Here is a 26214-nt window from a genome sequence, read left to right on the forward strand (position 1 = left end):
CGTGAATCCCAAGAAAACTTCTTTAATTTCAATTGATGTGGCTTCATCTTTTTCATTTTTAATAATTTTTACGTATCTAAATACTTGACTGAGCTGATCTCTTTTACTAACATCTTGTGTTGTATCCATTATAATTGAATAAAAAGATGAACTATTAATATCAGCAGTAAGAGTGGCTTTTAAATGCGTCGCAAGGCAATGTATGACTTCATTTTGAATTTGATGGCTTAAATATTTTATAGATCCATTTGGAATACTCAAAACTTGCTTCATAACATTATCATATTTAGCTAAAAGTTGAACTTGGGTTAAAAAATTACCATTATATTCATTGTCAAATGATTCACGATGACCACGAAAAGCCAAAGAATTTTTACAAAGTACTAATGTTATATTTACTATCCGCTCTAAAACTTGCACCCAAAAATTTGATTGGTATCGTATTTGTTCTTCTATATTTTTATCAATTGTTTCATTATGTCGCCATTTTTCATAAATGCAACAAGCAAATATATGTTGTTGACTACTTTCGTGATTTTTAATTTTTTTAGAAAGACCACGCCATTCTCTGACACCATGCTCACGCCAGTTATCCTTTGCTTTTCGTTCTTCTGAGAAAAGCCAACAAGGCTCGCAATAAACGACATCAAGTTTTGGGGAATAGCAAAGCCACATTCTTTCTATAGATCCATATTTTGTGGTAGTTTTAAAATATTCTTTGGAAAACCTACGGTTTTCTTGCAAGGGGTCGCGTATAAAAGGACCTTTTGGCCGACATGATTCCGATAATACAATTATTTTCTTAATATCTTTTGTTAGTATTTTACCATGAAAATTTGCAATGTCAGTAGAAAATAATTCACTTGATTTTTCTAAATTAATTTGTTCAATGGCGTCATTCGTATCAGAGTTTGAATCTTCCTTGTCTTCATTTCGGTGGTTTCTCGGAGACCTATTCACATCTTCTTCGTTCACATTTTTATTACCAGTAGCAATGTTTTTTTCGATATCATCATGTTCTACTGACTGATTTATACATACCACTTCTGCAGAGTTTTGACTTTCCACTTCCGTTTCCGCTCGCTTTTCGATTGGTTTTAAAAACGTTGTTAGCTTCGGCAATTTAGCTAAAGTAGAGGTCAGTTTCCACTCATCCGTTTTACTACGGGAAAGGGAAAGGGATGGGAAAATTAATCACGTGAGCATGCGCAGTTTGTAATTTAGTTTTCCCGAAGCTTAGTTTTTCCCATCATGTCTGTCTTGGGAAAAAGTTGATTTGAAATCAACTTTTTCCCGTGAAAAAGCAAACATGAAAATAAGCAGCCAATCGCATTGCTATAATCTTTGAGAATTAAAAACAAAAAAAGTGGATATGTTTCGAAGAATTTTTCCGTTTTTGTAATTTTGTCATAAACATTACTTTTGTGATTTTGCCATAAACATTTATTTTTCTATAATTATGTTTGTAATTATATCAAAGTTATTTATGCATAAATTTTTAATTGCTTACTATGATGCCAAATGGAAAGCATTACGACATTTATTTACCTACAATTGCAATTTTATGTCAGTTTTACTGCTTTTTTAAATTGTATAAATATCCGAATAATATGTTATTATATTAAACTTTCGAGTGACCTATCCGATTCCCGACATTGATTTTTAAAAATTCAATTTAATAATGACCGATTTAAACGTCGATTTTTCAAGAATACAAAGTTATTCTACAAGCAAGAGCTTGGAAGTTCATTTGATAGAAGAAGTGAGAAGGTTTCCGTGTCTATGGGATACTACAACTCGCTCATATAAAGAAACACCTTTAAAAATTGAAGCATGGAGGCAGATATCTGCTTTATTAAATGTAGAAGGTAGCTATTTATTTTTTCAAGTAAATTTTAACAACAATATGTAAAACAAAACTACGTTTATGTTTATAACAATAAAAAACGCAATCAATGACAATTTATTATAGAATCAAAATAATAATTGTTCATTTTATTATTATCAAGCATTTACATAAATATTTGGAATACGCTGACAAAAGAGACACAGCCAAAAGACAAAATTAGGAAACAATAACAAAACAACTTGTGTAATTAAATTATTTAGTGTTATATTAGTTATAAAACTAATATAACACTAAATAATTGAAACATACTCATAACATATCAAAACGATACAAATAACAATACTTTTTTTTATCTTGTAATAAGATAACATATTATTATTATATATACATATATATATTTTTTTTGATTAGAAAAAATTTTGACTTCAACATGGACAAAGCTAAGAGAAAATTTTCGTAGATGCTTAAACCGCCAAAAGAAGGCTACCATGTCTGGAGCTGGTGGAGATCAACTACCCTCAAGTCAATTCTTTACAGAATTAATGTTTTTGAAAGATGTCATTGGGGTAAAAATGACTAGTTCAAACATAAAATGCGACATTTTTGCAACACAGCCTCCAGTTGAACAAATTGCTTTTGAAAATATAGACAATACGATTAAAGCATCAAGTTCGAGAGATAATTTAACTATTAAATTTTATTAATGATGCTTTAATCTTATTAAATACGATTAAAGCATCAAGTTCGAGAGATAAGATAACTTTAACGGAAAATGAAACAGTTGTAAGTTCAATTGCATCACCACAAATGATCATCTCGTCACCAAATAAAATGAAAAGAAAAATGAAACCTGACCCATTACAAGTTGCTCTTGAAAAAGCAATAATGATTGATGTGGAGCAGAATAAACTGATGAAAATTAATGATAACGATCCGGATGAGCTATTCTGTAAAAGTTTAGTAAGTTCTTTTCAAAACCTTTCAAAAAAGAAAAACAAAATAGCAAAAATTAAAGTTATGGAAATCCTCCTTGAATTGGAAAGTGACAATGATTGAAAATGTAAAATCGAATTTTGGAATAAAATATATTTTATATACTAAGATATTAGTTAATTTTACATTTAATATACCGCTCAGTTAAACAATAAAATACTTGTTATATATATATATATATATATATATATATATATATATATATATATATATATATATATATATATATATATATATATATATATATATATATATATATATATATATATATATATATATACATATATATATATATAAATTATGTCAGTGTATTCTACAAAAAGAGTGCTCAATGTTCTTAAAGAACAGAGCAATAATAAATTAGTAAAAAGTTTTTACTAATTTATATATATATATATATATATATATATATATATATATATATATATATATATATATATATATATTTATATATGGCATAGCTTATAAGCTTATAAGTTAAAATTTAAACAAATGTGTCATGTAAAGTATATGTTAAATGGCAAAACTTATACATTCTCTTACTTTATTTTATATAATAGATTAAGAGATTAGATGAGCTATGCGATTTAACATATATTGCTTATATATTCATATACATATATATATATATATATATATATATATATATATATATATATATATATATATATATATATATATATATATATATATATATATATATATATATATATATATATATATAGAAGAAATTTAAATAAGTGTTTTTACTAATTTATTGTTGCTTTGGTCTTTAATAACATCGAGCACTCTATTTGTAGAATACACTAGCTCAAATTACATATGAATGCATATACAAATATATATATATATATATATATATATATATATATATATATATATATATATATATATATATATATATATATATATACATACATATATACATAGATAAACATAAATATATATATGTATATATCTATGTATGTATATATATATATATATATATATATATATATATATATATATATATATATATATATATATATATATATATATATATATATATGTATACATATATCTATGTATACATATATCTATGTATACATACATAAATATATATGTATATATATATATATATACTCAATGTATGTGTGTGTGTGTGTGTGTGTGTGTGTGTGTGTGTGTGTGTGTGTGTGTGTGTGTGTGTGTGTGTGTGTGTGTGTGTGTGTGTGTGTGTGTGTGTGTGTGTGTGTGTGTGTGTGTGTGTGTGTGTGCATTATATAAAAAGGAAAGACAAGTTTATCCTTAATCAAATGTATTTTGAGTACGGGAAACCATATCATATTGCCATGGAACCTGTCCTTGAGGAGAATTAAAGAAGTCTCGAAATAATTCTCTTACTGCTTTTGCATCACGAGAATAATTACTTGAGCCTAATTGTTTTTGTAAAGTTGTTATCCCTTGGTAATCTGAAACATTGCTTCGCCATTCTCCAGCTAGCAAACCAGAGGATGTTTCGCAATCCACAAATCCTAAAGGGCAATATTGATTTAAAGGTTCAAACTGACGACCATGCATAAGGTAGTTATGCAGAGCAGTTGCAGCTTTAGTAACATTAATTACAGTTTTTTTGTTTGCAATAATTGGTTTGCGAAAAATTCTGCATCTTGCTGCCAGAATCCCAAAAGTATTTTCTATTATTCTACGAGCACGTGACAATCTATAATTATATGTTCTTTCTTTTAAAGACAATATTTCCTTAGGATATGGTTTCATTAAATAGTTTTTGAGAGGAAATGCCTCATCTCCAATAAGAACGTAGGGCAGTTTTACATTTGAACTATTTGGCTTTTTAGGTTCTGGGATATGCAATAAGTTTGATTCAAAAGCAATTCCTATTTTACTATTTTTGAATACACCACCATCACTGTTTCTACCAGTATCACCAATGTCAATAAATGTGAATTCATAGTTTGCATTGCAAATAGCCATCAAAAAAATTGAGTGAGATTTTTTGTAATTAAAGTAGAATGACCCTGATCTTGAAGGGGCTTGCATAACAATATGTTTCCCATCAATAGCCCCTATACAATTGGAGAAGTTCCATTTCTTCTCAAACTCGTTTGCTATAGCTTTCCATTCATCTTCGCTTTTTGGATAGCTAATATATTCTTTAGCCAGCAAAATAGTCCATATAGCAATACAGGTTTTGTTCATTATTCTTCCTACGGAAGTCGGACTTATTTGAAACATACCAGCTAAATCTATTTGTGAAGTGCCTCCAAAAATGTATCTCAAAGTGACCATTAATCGTTCACTAGCTCCAATTGTTTCACGTCTGAGAGAAGATTTTGTAATCGCTGGTGCAATTAAGCTTAACAAATGTTCATACTTTGTAGGTGTCATTCTAAAAAACTTAAAAAAGTATTCGTGATCAAAAAGTTGGATATCTGTTATAAATAAACTGAATGCTCCTTTTGTTTTTCTTTCTCTAAATAATTTTCTGACCCACATACCTTTTTTGATACTTTTGCCTTCTTTTGATTTTTAAATAATACCGTCAACCGGGGTGACTTCGGACAATTTTCGAAGAAAATATTAAATTGTTTCATTAAAATCAATACAAAATGGAAATATTTTTGTTGAACGTACCACTGTAATTATAAAGAACATGAAGAAATTTTGGCTTTCAGCTTTCCAATATTTTATTAGCATTAAAAAACGGTCTAAAAATCAAAAAATCAAAATCGGGAAATGGGGTGACTCCGGACACTTGAAGCTTGAGATTTTAAAAGTTGAAATTTCAACAACAAGAATTTTAAAATGAATGTATAACTATGTAAAAAAGCTGCTTAATTAAAAAAATTTTTATTTCGAAAAACAAAACAAAAAACAACAACTATTGATAAACTATTTCAAATGTACATATAGTTACTGATACAACTAGAATGATTAATTAACTACAATGAAGAATCAATTGCTAATCTTTCTCATTTTGTTTAAATTATTGACAACTGTAAAAGTAAATCATATTAAAATCATTGTCTTTTAAAAAATTCAAAAAATAGTTATAGTTTTGGGCATACAATGCAATCAGTTGACATGGCATTTTCCAAACACTTTGAATGGTACCAACGACCACAACGTTCACAACCACTCCAATCAATTAAAACTTCCTCTTCTTCTTCTTCACTAATTTCAACGCTTTCTTCATTATCTTCTTTTCCACAGATGAAACAAAGATCAGTTTCAATATCTTCAACTACATTTAAAACTACCCCAGATGCAATGTTCAACTTTTTGCCCCTTGGTTTTTTTGTTTCATATGCACCACGATGAGACATTAGCAAAGTTGTAACTGAATCGTTTAAAATGGATGCTGTTGATGTACCAGGTTCCTTGTATTTAGGAATTCTTTTTAAAACCTTTAAACGGTTTATTGGATATAGCCCGCATGTAATAAAGCCAGAAACCAAATTCTGACACACTGTCTCTTGCAACTTAATTGATAAACTTTTTAATAGAGCTGGAAAATGTTCTTTGGGAAAACATCCAGTTTTTCTGCTTTGTTTTCTCCACTCATATAGTACATGTTTCCAACAACGCTTCATTGGACCAAAGACAGATACATCTAATGGCTGCATTAAATGTGTGGCATTAGCATTATGCTCCTTAGCAATTTTAATAACATCTGGATTAAAATGACAGGCCAAGTTATCTCCTAAAAGAAGCTTGGGTCCATTTAAATGTTGAACATTTGGCAAGAAGCATGTTTCAAACCACTTGGCAAATGTCTCCATATCAAACCAACCTGATTTTGTGCAACTGTATATTGTTCCCTGTGGCCCTCCTGTTACCCAACCTTTATAAACGTTCGATGCTCTATAAACTACCATAGGTGGTTGTAGTATTCCTGAAGCAGAGCCACACCACATAAGAGATATTGACGTTTTACTATGTTCTTGAACATTTTCCACACGTCGTCTTCCTCTTCGAACTAAAACAAACTTTTTTCCAGGATTATCTGAAAGGTTTGTCTCATCGAAGTTAAATATGTTTGAAGGTTGAATATCACCAAGAGATTCATAAGTTTTTTCAAATTCATCAAAAAAATTACTTATCATTTCTACTCCTAACTTTGATCGTGATTGTTTAATGTTAGAAGCATTTCTGCCAGAAATATTGTTTCGTTTCATAAAAGAATTTAACCAGTCATTTCCAGGTATCTGCAAATTGAAACTGTTTGACCCATTACGATTTTTGAGGAAATTAAAAGCCATCATTCTGACTTCTAATCTTCCAATAGGAACCCCAATCGGCAACAGCTTCTAGCATTTGAGCAATGAGTACCTCATCTGCTTTGCTTATAATTGTCTGGCCTTTAACCTTCTTTAAAGTGGGTTTTCTAATGTGATCATGCAATGTTGATTTTTTGACTTTGTGCTTATCAGCAGCTTTCCGAATACTCATGCCTTTACTGTGATCTTCTATAGCTTTTTTTATATCTTCTTTAGAGCTTGTTCCATACAACACTTTTAAGTTTGTTTTACGTTTGTAGTTTCGCGCCATTGCTAAAAGAAACTGAAGTAGAATAATAAGTAATGGTCTGTCCGGAGTCACCCTGCAGTCCGAAGTCACCCCGGTTGACGGTACAGTAATAACAAATATAAAGTTTTCCTGCTAAGAATCGATAACGCCGCCATTTTTATTATTTAACTATCATTATTTAAAAACGAAAGTTAAAGTGATACGTATAAGTGGAAATCAATAAATCCTAACCGTCCTGTGCAGATAACTGTTTTTTTCCCATCCTTTTCCCTTTCCCGTAATAAAACGGATGAGTGGAAACTCACCTTAGCTTTTGTTTCTTTTAACTTTCTTCTTTTTGCTGCACCGCTTGTACTACTTAATTTCTTTTCCATTATTATGAGTTAAAATCTAAATTATTACAAATTTATAAATTCAGTACCTGTTGTAAAATTTTTAATTATTACAAATTTATTAATTACCTTTTATTAAATATATCATTGAAGTAATAAACTCTCGTGCAACATTACTTTATTATTCGTAACTCGATTAAATAAATTGGAGACTAGTAATTCAGATAAAATAAGAAATGAAAAGTTAACTTAATACAACGGAAGATTTAATATAAAATTGAAAATGAGAACATACATTTAAAAGTTAATTTGTATATGCAACAAGGATTATAGAATCATTATCCTTGATATGCAACGACATAACAAATAATATTGTTTATATTTTAAAAATATTGAATATGCAACTAAGAACTTATATATTGAAGAACTTCTTACAGTTTAAAAAAAATTTATACGCAACAAATTATTACTTTTACCGAATTCAGTCTAGTTGTCTAATTCATACACAAACACAACATAACGGTATAAAAATTAACTATACAATAACATCTGGCAGTTCGCAGCTGATAATCGTACTTTATTTCTCAATTGCGTATGCAATTTTAAAAAGGTTACAACTTTTCGTTTAAATGTAAACTACGCACTCCAATACAAAAATAAATTTTTGAACAATATATTTTAATACGATGGATGACATTTTTTTTATCCAAGTTTTATATTTTAGGGCCCACTATACCTGCGGAAAAGAGTTTTATATTATAAATATTATTGAGATTATAATTTTTTTTATATGAGGGCCCCCTATAGCTGGTAGGCCCCCCCCCCCCCGCAACGCAGGGTCCTGCGTCCAATAGTTCCGCCACTGTATATATATATATATATATATATATATATATATATATATATATATATATATATATATATATATATATATATATATATATATATATATATATATATATATATATATATATATATATATATATATATATATATATATATATTAGAGTAGGCCAATTTCACTACCTCATGTTGCGTAATTTTGCAGTAGCAGTAAATTAAAATAAGATTTTAAAATGATTTTTGCATCGCTGAATGATTTAAAATATAAATTTAAATATTGGGAGTATGCATTGAAAATGAGCGTTTTGTATTGAGACTCAAAACTTGGTAGGTACATATCCGATCTGGCTGAAATAAACTTTACTTGAAAGCTAAAACCCGAGGCTGCGAACGTCAGTCCAATTTTAACAACCGGAGTGTTAAGACATTTTTATCTAAAATTTTAAACATGGTTGAGCTCATGCCTACAAAACAGTATGTTAGTGGAAACATACGGCGACAATCCTCTTTCAGATCAAATATGCAAAACATGGTTTTAGCAATTCAAAGGTGGTGAATTAGACCTCAAAGATGAAGAACATCATGATGCTGAGAAAAAGTTTGAAGATAATATATTGAATGCATTACTTGAATGATTCAAAAACAAGGAAATTGGGTGCCGATGAGTTAAAATCGAGGAACCTCAAAAGACGTTTTTTTTATTTGCGAACAGCTGTTTGTGCGGAAAAAAAGGAAAAAGTTTTCTGCATAGAAATAACACTTTTGCTATAAAGTGGATAAACAAAACCAAATATTTATGGTTCCACTCTCATTCTCTGTATTTTGTTGCACTTGCTCGTAGTAATATACTATGAGCTGCTTAAACCAAACAAGACGATTACAGCATACCGTTTTCGACGATCATCAAGCTGAACCAAACATTGAAGAATAAAAGACAGGGCAAGATTATTCTTCAAAATGACAACCTACAACACCACGTTGCAAATGTTGTAAAAAATACGTGGAAAACCTCAAATGAGAAGTCCTATCCAACCCGCCGTATTCATCAGGCACTGCCTCCTCCGATTATCATTTTTTCCGGTCGAAGCTGACAATTGACAGCATTTTGAATGATCTGAGTCTGATAATCTTCGCAAAATAAACTATTAATTTTTATGAAAAAAATGCCCATTTTCAAAGCATACTTACAATAACTAACATTTTTTTTTACATTTATAACAATTAAAACATAAATAATAAACTAATTCTCAACTATTATAAGACTTCAACTGCAAACTTTTTCTGCTAAAATACATATACATAAATAGCATTGATTTCACAGTTCAAAACGTTTTGTTATATTTTCTGTTTTCTTTCTGATTGTCTTGCATTATTTTTAAGTTAAACATTCAATCTATTAAAAAATATGATCATAAAAGTGAGAATTTGATTCAATTTATTTGATTAAAATGCATCTGTGTCAATTTTTGAACCCATAAACGTATAAGGGTGCTTCCAATTCCAGTTTTACCATTCGCTCTAAATTCTGAGTGAGATGGGATGGCAGGAATTTGACAGGTTTTATTTTATTGTCTATTAATATTGGATTTCATTCATTGAAAAATGTTGTGTTGTTGGAGATTTTGTAACTTTTTCAACACTGAGGTCAATCAACTTATACCAGTGATAAGCATTAAAATTTATTAGTATAAGAATTTTCTTCTGCATTTATTCTGTATTCTACCTTTTTCCGTTAAAACTAATTGAAGTTAATGATAACATAATCTGCGTTTTGAATTAAAAAACATTTTACTTAAATATAAAAATATGTCTTTGTCAGAGATTCAGTAGAATTTTAAAACCAAAACTTTGTATCTTGTTGTAATTATTTTTTACCATGGACGTTAATTGTTTTCAGATCTTTGACATAATTCATAATTTTTAATGTATTGTTTTACAATAAGTTCATTATCATGAAAAAAAAGGTTTAGGAAGATAACTAAAGATAATTTATTCGAGTAATGCAGAACAAATAAGGTGCGAAGAGTCGTAAAAGTTTTTTTATTTTAACCATGTTACAGCAGCAATCTGAATAACAAAGTTTTTTTAAAAACACGCTTTGTTTGTATTCTCTAACGTATAAACAAAGAAGCAATCTGAATAACAAAGTTTTTTTAAAAACACGCTTTGTTTGTATTCTCTGACGTATAAACAAAGAAGCAATCTGAATAACAAGGTTTTTTTAAAAACACGCTTTGTTTGTATTCTCTGACGTATAAACAAAGAAGGCGAATAGCTAGAGTAAACCATCATGCAACCATGCTGCAACCATGCTGCAACCATGCTGCAACCATGCTGCAACCATGCTGCAACCATGCTGCAACGGTCTAATTTTATAGGCAGCCCGTTTTTCAGAAACTTCATTGAAGCCAATCGTTTTACTATATTTAAATAGTAATCTAAGATTGCATTGAGTTATATTTTTTTGAAATATAGTCATCTGTATTCCAGAAATAATACATTGTGATGTAGGAGAAAGGCGCTTATGATGGCATACTTAACTGTGAAGCTTCATTATTCAGTATCCTAAAGACCAATAATAAAAGTTTTGATATGGATACATTCCTTGTTACATGTAGAAAAATTATAACCCACGGAGTTTTCTTTTTTTTTTATTTTATAAGTAATTTCTATTTTAAAAAAAGCATAAGTATGCAATCATAGGCCATCACTGTTCCTATGATGGCATGGGGGAGGATGGGGCTGGTTAAGATCAAGGTAACTTGATGATTTCATTTAAACTTAGAATCTTCTCTCAGAAAAGCCAGAAATTATCCGAAACCTTCCTAATCTACCATTTCATGCTATACAGCAGCATTGTAAAGCTTCGCGCATGCCCATAGGATATGTTGCGTTTTATGTGTATTTTAGACCAAAAAAAACTTTTAGAACATCGCTCTCTTTATACTTTACTTAAAAATAAGTTCTTGTTATAAAAAAAAGGTCTTTTCAACTCTTCAATATTGCAACACACCCAACACGTCAGTATGCCATCATGCGACTAAGTCATCTTTTTTATTAAAACAAGCTGTGTCTGCTTTGTTCAAAAGGTAAAATTGTAGTAAGTATTCCACTAAATGTGCAAAATTTGGATATAAAATGCATGAAAGTTCCCTATCTGCACAGTTAATAATAAAATCACAATCTTAAATATATAAAGGGAATAAAACTACAACAGCACATCCAAAGATCGATTTTTGTTGATAATAAAAACGATATTTGTAAACAAAGGACGTATTTTCACTAAAACTAATGTAAAGTCAGTATAATCATGAAGGTCAAATCACTTTTTCACCAAAATCAATTTTTATGGAAATATGACCGGTATGCCATCATAGGCGCAATGCCATCATGGGCGCCTTTCCCCTAGTGCGCTTTCACTAAAGGTGTAGTTAATTTATAGAGGTGTAGTTTTCTTTTTAAAAACTCTTTTAGTTTTACCACTAATCGAAATATTTTTTCCAGTTTTAGTGTAGGTTAGTTTAATATGAGCTCCTTAAGCAAAAATTCGAATACTTTTAAAAATAATTATGCTGGATCCAAAGTTTTTGCGAACAAACAATTTTTTAGGGACCCCTCTCATGATCCACTTAGATATTTGGGCACCCAAAATTTTTTCTTAAAAATACTGAGGTTTTAAAAAAGTAGAAAAAGTGCTCATATTACCCAGAGCACTTGGTAGTATGAGTACTAAAGTACTCATTAGTACAATTAGCTCAAAAAAATAACATTAACTAAGTAAAAAAATACCAATCTGACAATTAGAACTAATTTTTGGAATATAAAGATTCGTTTTTAATAAGATTAAAAAGATCAAATTTTGAACCACTTTTTTCAGAATTTACATAATATTTAACAATTTTTACTTTTGATTTGGCTCTATCTAACTTACACTTTTTCGATTAGGATTTAATTAAAAACAAAATCATATTTCAAGAAATTTTTAATCTTATAAAATAAAAAACTTGCAAGAGCTACACCTACATTAGGCGAATATTTGTTTCTGACTTTTTCCATTGCAAACAATGGGAGTCTAACTAAGTTGCACTTTACGGAGTAATTGTTTGTTGGTTTTTTACTTTTTTTTTTATAAAGTTCTTCAAAAAGACCTCGTGATCTTATTACAGAGTACTGCCGATGAGCATTTAACTAGAAAGTTCACGTCTTCTTACTTACAAATATCGCTTATTGGGTTGGAACGGCATACTCAAGATTAATATTCACCTTAATTCACGCAGATATCCAAGAGCTTGTGGATGTTTGCATGAAGATAATTTATTAGAACTTGTTTTGCTGTGTTTATAATAAATATCCTTAAAGAGTACCGTAAAAACTTTGCACAACCGCTAGAATCTTTGCATAACGGCATGACTAAGATGTTTTACTCTCTAGCAACTAAAAATTGCAACTGCAAAACACATCATACCTGTTCATATCATGATATCATAAAACACATCATATCTCGACAGTTTGTTTTGATACAAAAAAATTTTTAATAGTAACTTTAATAAAATTACTGCAAACACAAACAATTTTGTTTCAACAAAAAAAAACTTAAATCTTGCAACTTTAATCTGTAAAGAAGTTCAGAATTAAACTAAAAATAGAATTGAATAAAGTGTTCATAATAGTATTAGTTTGAAGTATACTGTGCTTGAAGTTTATTTGAAGTAGACTGTACTTCAAAACCATTTTCAGTACAGATAATTAAAGTTTTTTTATTTAATCAAATTTAATCCCGACAAGTCTACAAGCAACCACTATTAAGTTACCGGAAAACAAAGAATAGAGTTAAAGAGCAAGGAAACTGTTGAAAAAAGAAAGTTGTAGACAAATAAAAGTTTTTAGAGTATGCAGGGACATATACGTAGGAAATATGCGACTTTGTTGAATGACGAGTCAAGCGAGAATGATTTTTGTTGATGAAACTAAAGATGATAGCTCCTTTGAACAGCGACCATGATGAAAAAGATAGATTAATTAGACTACATTAGCATTCGTCCTCCCCACCTCCTCATTTTATTAGTTTAGTTTATTTTGCTGTTAACAAAATGGTTACAAAAATATAAAAATGTACAACGATATAAAAAAGGATACAAATGGGTGGAGCAAGAAAAAAAATACAAACTAGTCTTATCCCCGAACCTCAATAGTAGGGGAGAGTGGGGAGAAGTGGGACACGGGAGAAGCGGGACACGGGAGAAGTGGGAGAGCCTGAAATTTCTAATTAGGAGTGGTGCCTAAATACTGTTATTTAATATAAACAATTAAATTTCTTCCCCTCTATTTAGCAGAAACTGCTTTGTTTCTCTGCGTGCACTAGAAGCCCTAATTTTGAAATGTACCTTAAAATAGTGTTTACATTGGGGTGAAGTGGGACAGATAAAAGAAATATTTATGCCCCGCTTCTTCCCGTCGTCATTTGATTATTTCGATTGGTGAAAGCTTTTGAACATATATATGTCGATTAGGTGATTTTATGATTTTATCAGTTTCTATTTAATAGTTTGTGTTAAAATGTTGTTTTAAATTTATTTTTTCGGAGGGCCTCCATCATCACGACTTGCAAAGCAAATGCATTGCAAAGCCTCCTTATTTGGCATAGGCATGAATATACTTAAGCTTGGAGTTAGCACAATACGTGAAAGTGTCATATCTGAAACATAGAAAATCCTTGTCACGGCAGCAGTTAGTGTAAAAAAAGTGTATTTGTAATAATTCTTTCAATTTTGTGTAAATTCCCAACTTTTACTTTACCAAAATTTTTTTCACCAAAATACTGTTGGCAGTAAACATTCTTCTGATAATACAGGTCAACAAAATCTTACTTTTTTACTTTTTTTTTTTGCAAACAATATGTTTTTCTTATAGTATTCCTTGTTCTGATTTTAAATATGCGATTCTTTTTCTCCTATCACATCAAGTTTTAAAAATATTAGAGTTTAAATCTCTGATATATGAGGTAAAAATCCTAATATTGTTTAAAAAAACTGTCAAAAAAATGTCCAAAGTTTGTTAACCTGGGTCTCAAAAGAAGCGTTTTTTACAGAGTTTACAAAAAACATTAAAATTTATATATAATATTTATGGGCAAAAAATATAGAAAAAAAACGCTTTAGAGTATTAAAGTAATCTAAAAAATATTTTTCACCAATAAAATAAAAAATATTCATTTTTATTACAAACAAATTTTATTTTAAAATCTTGAAAAACACTCTTCATTTGAGACCCAGGTTAACATACTTTTGGAGGTTTTTGACAATATTAGGGTTTTTACCCCAAATATTTGGGATTTGAACCCTAATATCTTTAAAACTTGACGTGATAGAAGAAAAAAGATTGCATGTTTGAGATCAGAATGAGGAATACTATAAGAAAAACATATTTTATGAAAAAAAAGTTGTTGGCCTCTGTTAACACTTTTCCTAAAGTAGGGGAGATAGGGGCGCATTGATCGCCGTAGCAGTGTTTTGAAAATTGCGCAGAACCTGAAAGAGATGTAAAAACTTATTAACTACGAAACACATGTAGAACTATCTGGCTTTTGGAATATATAAATATTTTGATTTAAAAAAATGATAAACATGAATAATTTTAACTTTTAAACAACCCTCTCAAAAGATCAATGTACCCCAAACTATGGGGTACTATGATCTCCGACTTGGGGCACATTGATCTTATATGCGTAATATTATCTAAACATTTAACACTTCTATAACTAAATCTTGTAAATGATTTAGTCAAAGGGTAATATTGTATAACATATAATACATCTAAATTTTTTAATTATTTTTTAAATATAGCAGTTAAACCCACTAGTCTAATTTTTAATTAAAAAATGTATAAATCACAGCAGCTATAAGCTACCCGCTTTATATACGTTTAAAACTTTACAACAACTTGAAATTTATAAGAACTGAAATATAAAGACTGAAATAAGAATACAACTTTTAAGTTTACAAAACTTGTTAAAAGTACAATATTTTGATTAAGAATATTTCATCATTTGTGAAAGTCAAGTTGTGAAGCAGCTTTTGGTTTACATTGTTTTTTATTCCTAAGCAAGTAATTCTTAGTTTCTTTCTTATCTTTTGTGGAGACTTTTTGTTGATTTTTGGTTTGCTTCAAAATTTTCTTTTCTTTTGACAAACGAATTTCATTTCTGACAGGAGTATCAGTCAAGATCCTTGTTTTTAAGTAAAGCTTCTGGACCAAATGGTCTGCCTGTTAAAATTCTAAAACTATTAAAAACAGAACTCTCAAGAATTCTTTCTAACATTTTTAATATCTCGTTCTCAAGTGGTATTTTCCCAGAAAACTTAAAAACTGCTAAAGTTGTACCTATTTTAAAAACTGATTCAAAACTATTAATATCAAACTATAGGCCAATTTCCCTCCTCTCCAACATTGATAAAATTCTTGAAAGGCTAATGTTTAACCGCTTATACAAATTCTTCAATGAAAATAAATTGTTTTGTGAATTACAATTTGGTTTTCGAACAAACTACTCTACATCACTTGCTTTATTAAGTCTAACAGAAAAAGTTAAAGATTCTCTGGATGAAGGAATGTTTGGATGTGGCATTTTTATCGACCTTCAAAAGGCTTTTGACACTGTAGATATTGACATTTTACTTTATAAGCTATCGTACTATGGTATTAGAGGAGTCTCAAACTCTTGGTTCAAATCTTTCCTTACTAATAGAACTCAATTAGTATCCATTAGTGGGATGAGCTCAGACCTAAACGATATCAAAGTAGGTGTTCCTCAGGGATCTGTCCTTGGCCCTTTATTGTTTCTTATTTATATAAATGACATGTCTAAAGCTTTAAAATTTTGTAGAGTCCAACACTTTGCAGATGACACAAACCTTCTCTATTTTAATAAGTCCATAAAAAAAATCAATAAATATGTTAACTATGATCTTAAAAAACTATGCCTCTGGCTAAATGCCAACAAAATTTCCCTCAACTCCAAAAAAACTGATTTAATATTATTTAAAAGTCGTCACAAAAAATTAGATCAGCAGCTCAAAATTAAGTTAAATGGGAAAAAACTTTGGTGCAAAAAATTTGTAAACTACTTGGGTATAAAGCTAGACGAAAACTTAGCCTGAACTTACCATTATAACGATTTATCTAATAAGTTGAATAGATCCCTTGCCATCCTGTCAAAGCTAAGACATTTTATACAACAAAAAACTTTAAAATCTATTTACTATGCTTTGTTTCACTCTCATCTCACATATTGCCTTTTATCATGGAGTCAAAACATAAGTACTGTAAATCGCCTATTTATCATGCAGAAAAAAGCAGTCAGGGTTATTGAATTTCTACCAAACAATGCACATACATTCCCATCTTTTAACACACTACAAATTTTAAAACTGCATGATATTATCAAAATTGAAAATTGTTTATTTACTCAAAGCTGCCTTAACAAAAAACTACCTCCTATATTTAATAAATGGTTTACTCTACGCAGTACAATTAGCTGCCAACTTACAAGAAATTCTTGCAGAGGTGCACTGAGTGTGCAAAAATATAATACAAAATCCTACGGCAAACATTCCTTTAAATACTCTGCATTAATGGACTGGAATCAAATTCAAAATAAATTAAAATCAATCCCTTTTAGCAATATTAAAAAATATGTTCTCAAAACCAAATTAAAATACTACTTACTACATCAAAATAAATAGAAACAGCAATAGTATCACTGGTGATAATAGATAAATCACCATATAAATTATATAAGATACAAATATGAATGTAGACTAATTGCAACCTTCTGTGAGTGTATTATTTATTTTATTTGCTTCTTTTTTTTCTTTTCTTTCTTTTGTTTTGTTTTGTTTTGTTTTGTTCATGGTCGCTCTCCTCGATTTAGCCTAGCTATATGAGAGTGAACCATCCCGAATGTAGACTGTACAAATATTTTTTATAACGTATAATATTCTTATGTAAAACATCTATATTTCTGGTAAATATATTGCTTTTTGTTGTTGTTGTTGTGTTGTTGTTGTTTTAACTGCCTACTTTTAACATTTTTTTTTCTGGCAGATGCTTTTGGGTAAGGTTTTAAAACCTCAGGTGAGATTATAGAAGCAACACTTGTTGACACTTTGTTTAAAATACTTGTTTCAATATTTACTATAGTTATTTCAGACTCTATGTGATTAACATGTGCTGGTATCATTTCAGATTCCATGTTGTTGACAGGAGTGATAGTAACTGTATCTGGAGCAGCTCTATCTGTAACTGATGATGGTAAATATTCGTCATCTTTGAAAATTTCAGAATTGAATGGCTCAATGCCAGCTACTCTAAATCCTGTCTGTATATTAGATGGTGAGAAAGCTTTTGTATACGGTTCTCGAACTATTGAAACAATATCATAAATGGTCATTGGTCTTGGGTTTGAAACCATCCAATTATCACATGCAGAATTGTAAAACCTTTTCAATGGTCCAAAAACAGTTCTATCTAATGGCTGCAATTTATGGCTGCAATGGGGAGGAAAACTTATCATTGTAATTCCGTGTTGAATTGCAAGCTCCAAGCCTTTAACAGAAATATGACTTTCATGACTGTCGAGAAGTAACAAAACTGGAGATTCCTGAGAACAGTTTGAATATTTAACAAAATGTTTAATCCATTCTATGAAAATTTCTGAGTTCATCCAGCCAGAAGGATTTGCAAATCCCACACATCCAGGAGGTCCTTCCTTAATCATGTAATCATGAAACTTTACCCTAGGAAAAATAAATAATGGAGGAATGGAATTTCCAATAGCATTAGAGGCACAACATGCAGTTACCAATGTTCCTCGTTCTGCAGATGTGATTCTTCCAACTTGTTTGCTTCCTCTACCAGCTAAAACCTTTACCGGCTTTTGAACGGTTGTTAAACCAGTTTCATCAACATTATATATACAGTTAGGATTATATTTATATCGATTTCTTACCGTTTTAAGATTTTGAAAAAACTCTCTTGCAGTGTGTTTGTTAAAAGCTGTTGATCGAGCGAAGCTCGTTGCTTCAGGTGTTCGTAGAGACAACTCAGGATGTCTTTTCATAAAACCTTGCAACTAATCAATGCCTGCAATTTTGTTTTTGATCCATGATGATGGGCATATCTTATTGTTTTTTAAAGCAAATTCATATGCCAATAATCGCGTTGACCTAGTTGAAAGGCCATAGTTCATTTTTGATGCAATTAGTAAATAACTTGATAAACTTTTTTCATCTTCTGCAGTAAAAACTTGTCTATTGTTGTAGTTAGGCTTGAAAGCTTCATTTGGATTAAGCCTCTTTTTACGACAATATCTTTTTAAAGTCATTCTATCTATGTTAAACTGACGTGCTACAACATTCAGTTGTGTTCCTTCTAAAACTTTATTAACAGCTACTTTCATTGTTTCACTTGGTATAGCAACTTTATTTGTTTTTTCAATTCTATTTCTAACCATTTTAAGATCTGTAAAAAAATATATCAATAAAAACATATGTTTTTAATAAATGCTAATATTTAACATAATAATATTATGTTAAATATTTTTTAATTATTATGTTAAATATTATTCTTTTGATATTATAAAATAATAGTATTATTATTACTAGCTTATAACATAAGTAGATTTAAAAAATGAAATGCTAAAAGCTATTGTTTGTTTATATATAGTTTTTTTTTAAATTATAAACACAATTCCATTCGTTTAACTGTATTGCTTATAAACAAAAACATGGGGCACTTCGTCTTCTATGGGGCACTTTGATCCTCCGATCAATGGGCCCCGCATAGTCAAAGATCAATGTACCCTAATAGGTATAGGTAACATATTGATAGCAATATCTACTGTATAAATTGCAGCCAAATAAAAATTATATATTATATTATACACCTAACACTTACAAATTTAAAATAAAATTGTTGTTAACCCATACAGACATCTAAATAAAAATATATTTGAATTATAGTACGATTTAAAAAAATTACTTTTTATGACGAAAAACAATATTTTCTTTATTTTTTTTGACGCTGATAACCTTATGAAAAAATATTACGAATAATCAATTAGGGAAGCATAATGGTTAATTAAATTGCAACCTCACTTCTAGTAAGACAAAAATGAACGAGTAAAAGCCAAAAGATCATACTGCCCCGGCGATCAATGCGCCCCCATCTCCCCTACATGATACATATTAAGATTAAACAGTTGAATTTGCAAAAAGCCACAGTTATTTCAGAAAAGAAAATCCGTATAATGAAAAATTGCAGAAAACTTTACTTTATTTTAATAAGTTACTTAGAAAAAGAAAACACATACACATACACATACTTTGATGTAACAATGAGCAGTTATGGAGCAGAAACTTGTGAATTTGTTGGACTATATATTTTAGATTTATTAAGTAAAATAATCAATATTTATGATTTAGGCCTCAATCGTGACGATGGTTTATTAGTAATGCGTAAAAAATCTGGTCCACAGCTCGATAAGATTAGAAAAGATATTATAAAAAGTTTTTAAAATATTGGCTTTCAAACCAAAATAAGCATAAATTTAAAAATTGTAAATTTTTTTGATGTCACAGTCAATCTGTCTGGAAATTCATATAAGCTTTTTAGAAAATCAAACGGTGAATTGTTGTATATTAGTATTAACTCAAATCATCCACCCCAAATTATAAAACAAATCTCGATTTCAGTTAATAAGAGGCTAAACCAAAACTCCTCTAATGAAAATGTATTCAATTCGTCTAAATGAATTTTTGAAGATAGTATTTTTTGTATTCTTTTTTGCAGGGTCAAATCCTAGTTCAAAATTTTGACCCTGCAAAAAAGAATACAAAAAATCGAAATAGAACTTGAAATGTAATTTGATTCAACCCTCTATATAGCAAAAATGTTTTCGCTAACATAGAAAATTTTTTTTTTTTTTTTTGTTCTTTTTTTTTTTTATTTATTCAAAATAAGTTTTACAATATAAGAATGAATAAAATACGTATAGTCAGAATTACAATTTTGTTAACGTTACAACAAGAACGCGGATACTCGCAGAAGATCATAAGATCTTGTCATCGAGAACCGCCTAAACAGATTTTAAATAATAAATAATCCTTTAATAATTCATAGACAAATATTCACACATAAATACAAATATAATTATTTATACATATTTAAACATACAAACATGTAAATAAATATACTTACACATCAATATATATATATACACATACAAATAATACGCACAAATACACATACATATATACGTATATATATATATATATATATATATATATATATATATATATATATATATATATATATATATATATATATATATATATATATATATATATATATATATATATATATATATATATATATATATATATATATATATATATATATATACGTATATATATATATACGTATATATATATATATATATATATATATATATATATATATATATATATATATATATATACGTATATATATATACGTATATATATATATATATATATATATATATATATATATATATATATATATATACGTATATATATATATATATATATATATATATATATATATATATATATATATATATATATATATATATATATATATATATATATATATATATATATATTTATATATATATATATATATATATATAAGTTAAGATAAAAGATTTCGTATATATAAATTACGATAAAATATTTCCTAAGAGTATTAATAAAAAACAAAACAAACTTAAAAATATATCAGAATGTTTTCAACTGAGAAAGAATTTCTTTCAATTTTCTTTTAAATAAGAAAAAGTTCCATTCATGAGAGAAATCAAAAAGTTTTAACACTATTTCGTTCCATAAAAATGCTCCTCTAAATGAAATACAAAATTTACCAAAATTAGTTTTGAAAACTGGTTGAAGAATAAAATTTTCATTACGCAAATTGTATTTATTTTTAACTTTTAAAGAATATAAATTGTGAAAAGAAATTGGAGATGTGCGAGACTTACATTTAAACATAAAACACAATACATTAAAAATATTAAGTTGATATATATTAAGAATATTCATTTCGTTTAAAAGAGGCTTAGCATGATAAAATCGATGTTTAAAATTAATAAGTCGTGCAACATGTTTCTGTTGGCGATAAAGTGGTTCTAATTTAGTTTTACTTACACTACCCCAAGCCGCATTAGCATAGTTTAGATGGCAATGAATAAAAGAGTGGTAAAGCTGAATTAAAGTATGTTTATTTAGCATGCTTCTTATTTTAAATAGTATTCCTATACTTTTGGAAATTTTAGAGGATAAGTTTTCAATGTGTTTTTTCCATGTCAGATTTTCATTAATAAAAACCCCTAAAAAATTTGTAGCCGTTACTCTTTTAATTTGAATGTCATCTATAAAAAGAGCAGGCAATTCACTTGGTAGAAAATGTTTTTTGTAGTATGGATGAAAGAGAGACCATTTTGTTTTTTCAATGTTAAGAGAAAGCTTATTTAATTTAAACCATTCTGAAATTTTAATTAATTCTATGTTCATACTTTGAAATAGGGTAATTATGTTACTATGAGATAGAACTAAATTCGTGTCTTCAGCAAACATAATTGTCATTAAATTAGATGCTTCATAAAGATCGTTTATGTAAATGAGAAATAGGAGAGGTCCTAGGACAGACCCTTGAGGAACTCCGCATGTTATATCTAACAAGTTTGATTTCGATGATACGTCATAGTGAACAAATTGCTTTCTATTACTTAAATAACTTTTTAAAAGCTTCAAAACATTACCAGAGATTCCATAATATTTAAGTTTTTTAAAAAGAATTTTATGATCTATCGTATCAAAGGCTTTAGACAAGTCAATAAAAATGCCTAAAGTAAATTTGGAACTTTCAAATGATTCAGTAATATATTGTGTTATTTGGAGTATAGCGTGTTCAGTGGAGTTATTTTTTTTAAACCCATATTGATTTTTGTATAGGATATTATTTTGAGAAAGATGATTAAAAATTTTATTATAAAGAATTCTCTCTATGATCTTTGAGAAAACAGAGAGAACAGATATTGGACGGTAATTACTAACATTAAGTAAGTCTCCACCTTTAAATATTGGTGAAACTCTAGCTATTTTTAATTCATCAGGAAAATAATATAAGCATTTCCCGCCCTCTAATAAATTGCATAAATTTTTAATCGAAATAAAATAAAAGTTAGCTACAAAAAATATGGAAATAACTATAAAAAATATGGAAATAACTATAAAAAATATGGAAATAACTATAAAAAATATGGAAATAACTATAAAAAATATGGAAATAACTATAAAAAATATGGAAATAACTATAAAAAATATGGAAATAACTATAAAAAATATGGAAATAACTATAAAAAATATGGAAATAACTATAAAAGGCCACAATAATGTTTTGTTAAACAAAAAAGAAATCCTAAATGAATATACGACAGAAAATTGTAATTGTAAACAAAAAAACACTTGTCAAATGAGTGGAAATTGTTCTTCAAAAAATGTTGTATATAAATGTGTTGTTTTCTGTTATTATTGGCTTAACAGAAGGTGAATGGTGAAAATATTTTGCCAATCATAAGAAATCCTTTAAAAATAAAAGTATTCAAAAGACACCATGCTGTCAAAATATATATGGGAATTAAAAGATAAAAATACTGATGATTTTAAGCTGAACTCCATCCTTGTTTTAGCACCTGCATATAACAATATTTCCAAAAAGTGCATACTATGCCTACAAGAAAAATTTGAAATAATTACAAACCAAGAATGTTTATTAAACAAAAAATTAGAATTGATTTCTAAATACAGACACGAAAATAATTTTTTCTTAAGAAACTATAAAAATAAGTGAGATGAGACATTTACGATTTTCTGTAATTTAACTTTTGGTATAAATTGAAGTGGTATGAATTTGATCATTTATATCTGATGAGTCTTTATTGATGAAACACGGTATTAAATTAAAAATATTTGTGAAGTGGTTTTCTACTTATTTATCATGTATATATATATATATATATATATATATATATATATATATATATATACATATATATATATTCAGAGCTGCTGAGAGGGGGGGGGGGGGATGGGCCAGTTTGTTTCGGGCGGCGGACAGCGAAGGGGCGCCAAATAAAAAAAGTAAGGTTGTTTATCTATAATATAGAGAAATTTTGATAAATAAGGTCGCCAATAAGGGTTGCTGTCCCAGGATGCGTGACGGCTCTCGGCGGCCCTGTAAGTATTTAATAATATATATATTTAATTATATATGTATATATATATATATATATATATATATATATATATATATATATATATATATATATATATATATATATAATTGTTAAAATAATTTAATTTCTTGTTATACCAGTTATTTTTTGATAGTTATATATTTTAGTGGTTTCTTATAACTTTTTAACAATATTTTATTATATCAAGGGGCTCTATGAAAATAGAGCCCCTTAATATAATAAAATATTGTTGTAAAGCTGACATATTTAAAAATAAAACAATTTCTCAGAAGATGATCAAAATATTCAGTACATAAATAAAAATAATTATTATTGGTAGTATCGGATAAATCATGCCCAATTATTGTTAAAAAATTTAGACAATGGTTTTTGCTTAATCACTATCCTTATATATGCAACTAGGGCTATAAATGATAAAACCTTTCTTTACAAAAAAATCAAAATATTATTTTAAGTAGAGATTGAAACCTTTAACTTGAAACCTTGAAACTTTAAGTAACTCTAAAAACAGTAATTGCTAAAAATACACAAATGTTAAAATTTAGTCATCTGCTGTAATTAACCTCATATATATTTAATTAATTAGTTCTCATAAATACTAAAGGGGAAGTTAAAAAGGCTTTTTTTACAGAAACTAAACATTTTTCTTTTTTACTTAAAAAATGTTTTAAATATTTCTTTTATGCGTTTCATTTATACTTATGATGGTTATTTTAATAACAAGATAAAGTACAAAAAATAAAAACAAAAAAAAAAGTTTCAACTTTAAAAAGAAGCAAAGTAGATCATTTTGGATCGTTATTTTCATATACCTCCATTTAATTGAAGATTTCAAAGTTCTCTCGATATCTTTTGGAATTTTACTACTCAAAACCGCAAAGCTTTGTGTGATAAAGTTCCAAAACAATCTGTTTTCTTTTTAACATTGTTAAAGAACTTAAAACTTATTCCACTACTATGGCACGCCTGTTAGATATTATCAACAAACGTGTGTTTTACTTTGAAGTTGTAAGTTGAGATAGTAATATCATGCGTTGATTTGTTGCCCAAAAGACGAATTAGTTATCCTTTTTATATATATATTTTATTTGGCGCATATATTTAAATGTATGCATCATAATAAATTAAATGCCTTGAACTTTAAATAAAGAGTGAAAATAACTTTAACCCAAAAGTTTAGTTTTTCTAGCGCAAGTGCTTGACGTTGAATGCGTTAAAACTAACTGATGGTTAGAATTTTCATGTTTCTAACGTAGCGGACTCGGCATTTGAGTTGTTTTAGTTGGTTGTGTTGGTGTTAGAACTAATTGAATTATTCCTATTTGTTTTTGTTTGTTAAGTTCATTGTTTATTACTTGGTTATCTTTCTTTCGATATCAGCATACATGTACAATATCATTCGGTTCAATATCAATGGTTTTGAAGAACTTTAACTGGACTACTTGAAGATTCTTTGACTAGTTCCTTGTCCTTCTTTGTTGTTGACTCCTAAAGTTTTACAATTACTAAATTCAATTCTCTCCTTTTTCTTGTCTATTTTTCTGAAACAGTTTGATTCAAAATTTTATTTCGATTATTAGATTTTATTTTGACTTTTTCGACTGTTGATGTTGTTCTGTCTGTTGTTGGTTGTTAATGTCGTTTTTGTTGATGTTGTTGTTGATGTCGTTTTATGTTGCTGCTATAGCTGGTCCGTCGCGAAGCATGCCGTTCTGCTTAAAAGTTTGATTTTACTTCTACTTTAAACAACTGAACTTTGGTATCATTTTAACGCCTAGTTTCGTTTAGGCAATTTTTAGTAAAACTTTGATCATTTCGGCCGTTTTTTGTCTGTATTTCTTGTCTAGGTGTTACTCGTTGCAATTATAACCAACAAAAAAGTTATATCAAATTTTGAAGCGGCGCACAGTGGGTCAAAATCATTATTAGCTGGACAAAAGTAATAACTTTTAAAATATTTTTAGATTTTCTCCTTAATTACCAGGTTGAACATATTTCATACCATAAATTAAATGGTATCATGATATTGTTTATTTAGTTGCTATGGATATTGTAGCACTGTTCCTGTATTCCATAGCAACAGTGCATTTTGTATAGTTACCTAAATTAAGAGACTCTTAAAACGTCAAATTTATAAACTAAAATGTTATTATTGCTACAATGCTATTTTATGTATTTGAAAGATAACAATAACAAAAATTTATTAATTTTTGGGGTTGCTATGCAGTTTGGGGCTCTTAGAACCAGTTATTATTACTTTTTTTTGAAACTTATGCTTAACTCAAAATATCTTTAAAAATTTAAAAGCAGTTCTTAAC

At 28.4% G+C, this 26214-nt stretch overlaps 3 protein-coding genes across 3 annotated transcripts in view; 2 read left to right on the plus strand and 1 right to left on the minus strand.

Moving 5' to 3' along the window:
• Positions 1–26214, plus strand: part of LOC101239399 (acid-sensing ion channel 1-like) — a gene marked incomplete at its 5' end in the record, with an annotated part of 59472 nt that overhangs the window by 5342 nt on the left and 27916 nt on the right.
• LOC136087163 (uncharacterized) lies at positions 1426–2950 on the plus strand. The gene is made up of 2 exons (XM_065809666.1): positions 1426–1868; positions 2261–2950. Exons 1-2 carry the CDS (start codon positions 1682–1684, stop codon positions 2551–2553), a joined length of 480 nt encoding a protein of 159 aa, XP_065665738.1. The 5' UTR covers positions 1426–1681; the 3' UTR covers positions 2554–2950.
• LOC136087426 (uncharacterized) lies at positions 4130–5257 on the minus strand. Its single transcript, XM_065810188.1, has one exon. It carries the CDS (start codon positions 5228–5230, stop codon positions 4130–4132), a length of 1101 nt encoding a protein of 366 aa, XP_065666260.1. The 5' UTR covers positions 5231–5257.

The sequence above is a fragment of the Hydra vulgaris genome, chromosome 11 (genome assembly GCF_038396675.1).
Source record: "Hydra vulgaris chromosome 11, alternate assembly HydraT2T_AEP".
Lineage (NCBI taxonomy): Eukaryota > Metazoa > Cnidaria > Hydrozoa > Anthoathecata > Hydridae > Hydra > Hydra vulgaris.